General features: G+C 38.0%; 1 protein-coding gene across 1 annotated transcript in view; it reads left to right on the top strand.

Moving 5' to 3' along the window:
• The window catches only part of LOC144592660 (cytochrome P450 7A1-like), a 31,751-nt gene extending 28,756 nt beyond the window's left edge, over positions 1 to 2,995 (top strand). Inside the window, exon 6 of the mRNA XM_078397415.1 lies at positions 1,801 to 2,995. Coding sequence (XP_078253541.1) covers positions 1,801 to 2,094 — 294 coding nt within the window. The 3' untranslated portion in view covers positions 2,095 to 2,995. The remainder of the gene's footprint in view (positions 1 to 1,800) is intronic.
• The last annotated feature ends 3,005 nt before the right edge of the window (positions 2,996 to 6,000 follow it).

Genomic DNA, 6,000 nt, shown 5'->3' on the forward strand with positions numbered 1-6,000 from the left:
CTTCAGTTCTGGGTCCCGTTCACAGTAACCATTTATTCCCCCCCTCTACACTTGATTCAACCTTTAGACAATGGGGTTTGAATGGTCTTAAGTGCATTAAGGATTTATACACTGACAACATATTTGATAGTTTTGATAACCTGTGCAGAAAATATGGCCTCCCACATAATCATTTCTTTAAATATCTTCAGATCCGCCACTTTGCCATGAAAAAAATTCCTTCTTTTCCTGATCTCCCGTCTGTCACAGTGTTGGATAAACTCACTCTTATCTTTACAAATAAAGGACTGATCTCTGTATTATATTCTCAATTGATGTCTTTAGGGGATCAAAACCTGAACAAAATTAAAACTAGGTGGGAGGATTACCTTGGTACGGATCTGTCTGAGGAATGCTGGACAGAAGCACTGAAAAGAGTCCATTCCTCGTCATCATGTGCAAGATTGGGGCTCATACAATTCAAAGTTTTACACAGGGTTCATTTAAGCAAAGCCAGGCTTGCTGACATATATCCGGGGACAGATGCTGGCTGTGACAGGTGCTCCTTCTCTCCAGCCAATCTAGCTCACGCATTCTGGTCATGCCCCAAACTTGGTGACTACTGGACAGTGGTTTTTAAAACCATGAGTGAAGTCCTGGGGGCGACAGTGAGGCTTTGCCCACTTGTAGCTATATTCGGCGTAACAGATGGAACTTTGGGTTTAAATGCAAACCAATCTGACATCATTGCATTCACATCACTTTAGGCCCGTAGGAGAATTTTGCTGGTCTGGAAATCTACAACTCCTCCATCTGCTGCTGCTTGGCTAGAGGACGTAATGTTTTTTCTAAAACTAGAAAAGATCAAATTTACACTGAGGGGGTCTGTGAAAAAGTTTTATTCAAAATGGGAACCTTTTCTGTCATACTTTGGGAATCTAAAAGAACTACCCACTGACTGAGGGCACTTGATTGTAGTTGGGGATCTGCCTTTAATTATGTTTTACTTTTATTTATTTACTTATTTTTGTTTATACAATTGCCGATTACCTCACAGGATGGCTGATGCATAATGAATGAGTGTATCCTGAACCATCTGACATGTTGTAGATATGTATGGGCCTGCGCCTTGGAAGAATGTAGAGGTTTTGCTGTCAAATTGTGCATTTGTATTTGTGATATGATGTATTGTGAACACATCAGCTGCAAAGGGGTGTCCAGGGAGGGTGGGTGAGGGTTATTTTTGTTGTTATATATAAAAAACAAAATGGAGGGGAATGTAATGCATTACGTCACCCGTATTGTATCTTTCCTTCAATAAAAATAAATATTTAAAAAACCAAAAACATTACCTTGACGTATTTTCCTTGAACCAATGTAATCCTAGTATGTTAGTTTCATGATAATGATATTTAGCCAACGACAATGAAAGTATAACAATACTATATGTGTCTGAGTCATTATAGTGTGTGACTTGGATATAGATTTGGATTTAGTGGTATTCCCATAATGTTACTATTCACTCATATTGATGGCACAGCTCATGGAACTGAATTATTGCAGTCAATTCTCTCTGTGTGTAGTACATTCTGCAGTTATAGTCTGTACTGGTGAAAGGCTGTGAAAGTTATATGTCAGAATGGAGAACGTCTGCTTAAAGCATTCATGTTTAAGATTAAATAACCAAATATTTGTATTAATATGCTGCTTTACCTTTCATCTTAGCTTTAATTTATGTCTTTAAAATATTGTGAAATATTGATTTTCTATTTGATAGATTTATAAACATACTAAAACAAAATGTAATTTCTGTTCTCTCAGGAATTTAAGTGTGACAGATTTTTGGATGAAAATGGAAAAGAGAAGACCACATTCTACAAAAATGGTAGAAAGCTCAAGACCCATCTGTTGCCATTTGGTTCTGGTGTCAGTATATGTCCTGGTCGCTTTTTTGCTATCAATGAGATCAAACAGTTTTTGTCTTTACTATTATGTTATTTTGACATGGAACTGCTTGATCCCTCAGCACCCACCCCACCCCTTGATAATTCAAAAGCTGGGTTTGGAATTCTTCAGGCAGTTTATGATGTTCAGTTCCGCTATCGTCTGAAATAACAATGGCATACTGTTATCACAGGACAATGGAATTTGGTGCAATGCCTAGTGTAGAATTATTTTTCTTTATTTAGTCTACACAAAAACTAATACTCTTTATTAATGTATAAGCTAATCACTGTTCTAACAGTTTTATATTTGAAGTTTAAAACAATGTTAAATCTATCCTACTGCTTCTTGATTTTTCTACTGACAATTGTCGTGCAATTCTTACAATACAGGCCTCAATTTGTGATTTAACAATGTGCAATGCTGCTATTCTGGACTGCCCTCAATCAGTATTGTTACCTAAAGGGTAACACTATTTAAGGATGTTAGTATCAGTGACATTGTTTCATAGTTGTAGAAATATTTCTTGGAATTATAGCAACTGTCAACATAGAAAATGTTAATTCTGCCTGAATAGCTTATGCCTTTTTCTCTTCCACCATTATTATCTCAGCCCTTTAGCATATTTTTCTATTTTTCTTTATTAATATGTTCATTCAATTTCCCTTTGAGAGCATCTATCTATTCTGTGTGAAGAGATGTCTTCTTTTGGTTATTTAGCACGCTATGTTTCCAATACATATGATACTTTAAGCAAAAATTGCTCTTGCTTTTCCTTTAAACATCTTGCACATTGAACAGTTAAAAGAAAACAAAATACTCGCTGAAAAATTAAATAAGGCAATTTATAATTGGGACTTGAAAGATGTCTGTACACGGGATTTTAAAGGTACAAATCAGATTAGTCCGAGTAGTCATTTTGTTTGGAACATAAAAATGAGAATGTTACAAGGCAGTGGATTTGCTTGCCCTTCAAGTTTTACATATGATTTTTCATGACATGTTTCACCTGGAGAATCTCACTCTCTTCTTTATGGTCTTCTGTGAAAAGGGATTCTACTTCAACAATAAATTATGGTAAAAAAAATTACATTCTTATGGTGCTCTGAATATTTTCCAGCTTTAATTAATTTTGTTTGTGATTACTTTTCCACTATCTTCAGAACGCATGATGGGTCATGCATCAGGGCGGTGCTATAGGTGGTATAGCTGTCTCACAGCTTCGCCTCTAACCTCCCGTAATGTCTGTACGGAGTTTGCACAATCTCCTTTCCCCCACGTTGACTTCTGCTGGGTGCTCTTTTTTTCCATTTCAGTGATCCATAAGTTGTGAAATATGGCAAAGCTCAGCTGTCTCTGTGCATTTTAAAGGGAGAACAATCAATTCTACCTTTATTGCGTTAACTTCTACTTGACTTGTTTTGAGTGCACAATGTTTTTTTCTACATATATGTTTCCATAGAGGCTTCAGTCTGGTCCTACTGGACATGCTGTATGATTGCATGCCCAGTGGGATCAATACTGAAGGAGTGGGTCTTCAGAGAACACTGTAGAAAGAATGAACAAACAACTAATTCCTGTGAATCGTCCACCACAAGGATAAAAGAGCATGGTCATATCTTGAACTCTTCAAAGAGCAACGCATCAGGAAACTCTCTCCTTTTGCAGTAGAGCAATCTAGTATAGAGATAAAAGCCACTGAACTACGTAGCCTCCAGATCATTCGAAATGGGAGAAGCTGAGTGCCATTTTTCAGTTTATGGGTCACAGATGCTCTCTACTCAGAGAGGGGGACTCCATTTCCTGAAGCAGATACTGGCAGGCACAGAGATCTGACAGCATGGTACGTTTCCCAAGAGGACTGATAGGTTGCACTTGAGCAGCACTCCAGGTTCCCTGTGTGAGCCCAGAATTCTCCCTGGATTGCAAAACCCTTCACATACAGCTGCTATGTGATCATCAAATGAAATGCCATATTTCCAAGGAGGTGGCATAAAATTCCTTTTTACAATCTGTGATTCACATTATATTTTTGCACTTTAACTATTCCTACACTTGACTATCAATCGCCCAGCCAAGCATTTTGCAAGAACACCACAAGAGGGAATAACAAATACTTTCCATTTTCTGCACAACTCTGAGTGTTGGTGTGGAAAGAGACTGGCCAACAGGCTCGGGTAGGGAGTGACAATAAAAGCAACTTGATCTGCCCTTGTTCAAACACTGCCATTGAACAAAGGAAAAAAGATGATCCAATTCCCATTGTTGTTCTTCTGATGTACGCCATATCCATGACTGCAGCACAACCTACAAAAGCAAATAGAAAGGACTTCACAGTCAAAACAATCTTTATAATCAAAATCAGTTTATTTTCAATTAAATAGAAACTGAAGACATAACAATGTTAAACATTAATTATTCACATTAGGATAACGGGTTGAATGGATAGCCGTAGAGGTATAAATGCACTATATTTTAACAGGTACGTGGTCTTGCATAAGGGTCACAAAAAACCTCCACATTCACATGAGAATAAGCATTTCTCTATCTCTCGTCTCCCTTTGCCCTGACTAGTCTGAAGAAGGGTCTTGACCCAAGACATCATCCATTCCTTCTCTCTAGAGATACTGCCTGTTCCGCTGAGTTACTCCAGCATTTTGTGTCTGTCTACGGTTTAAACCAGCATCTGCAGGTCCTTCCTACACATTTCCTAAGCATTTCATTGCTTCAACTTTACCGTAATAAAATTTAAACGATTCAAGTAACAAATCAGTAAATCCAAGGAACAGCTTTAGTTGTTCTTATAGAAACATATATGTTACACATATAAAACACCTAACATGCAGTCACTGCAACTGTATTGTTTACTATGCTGAAAATAGCCCACAGAATTTTGATAGAGTTTGATAGAGTGTATGAACCACTGAAATGCTCAATTGAGGGTTTCTCTGATACATCTGGCCAGGACAAGCAACAGTTTGTGGTATTCATTCAATTGGTATGAAAAATACTCTTTGAGACATTATCTTGGTGAGTCGGAGGTTGTGGGGAGGTTGGGATTGATGGGGCAGGGTGAATGAAAAGTGCAGTCTCTACTCGTCTGCTAGCTTCAGCAGTTTATCCAAATATGTCAGGCTCCTGTGGAAAGGTGGGTTAATAATTTAAACAACCATTAAGAAAGATATTAATGGAGAGTAGGACTTTAAATAAGTGCCTTTTGAATTTTCCAGTGAAATAAAAACAAGAGCATAGCAACACTGGATGGGGTCAGAAGAATTGGCAAATAAATCTTTCAGTAAATATAGCTGCATCATAGCTGGATTCTGTATGAAACTGAAGCATTTTTTAAAGTGTAATATCTTGGGAGATTATGTAGCAAATTTGAAGAGGTTCTATTGGAATTTGCCTATATAAATTGTCCATATGTAAATTGCAGTTCTACACTAGCATATTGCCATGCTGCATCACTGTGGAGCCAGGTGGAAGATCACGATGAACAATAGCACAAGAGCCTGCGGAAAATTAGTGTGCTGCTCCCAACATAATTGGATTTATACGGGATAAAGAGGATCAGTAGAGAGGTCCCTCTCACAGGAGGGCATACCTATCACAGTGCATAATGTGTACAACAGAGACTTCCATCACTTGTCTATCAGGGTTTGAAGTGAAATGGGGAATCATGTAGGATGATGGGGAATATTATGGAAAATAGGTTTGAGGCTAATTGGATCTAGTGACTGAACTTTTCAGTAGCTGTCAAAGAAACTATCCCCTGAAACTTTGGCAGTTTTCTAGGGAAATATTGAGACAAAGGTATGTGCAAGATTTTGCGGTAGTACTCTGTTAGTGGGTGCACTGGTGTTTGATGACACACGAGGACCCCAAGCAGTGAAACAAGCCAATAGGAAGTCTAATTGACACAGCTATTTGCATACTGATGATGTATTTGACGGATCTGGAGCCATTATATTTGCAGCATTATGTAACGCTAAGTAAAAGATGGTGGTGGGAATATGGAACGGGCTATCCGAGGAAGTAGTTAAAGCAGGTACAATAACAAAATTTTAAAGGCAGGTA

Source organism: Rhinoraja longicauda, chromosome 4 (assembly GCF_053455715.1).
Source record: "Rhinoraja longicauda isolate Sanriku21f chromosome 4, sRhiLon1.1, whole genome shotgun sequence".
NCBI lineage: Eukaryota > Metazoa > Chordata > Chondrichthyes > Rajiformes > Arhynchobatidae > Rhinoraja > Rhinoraja longicauda.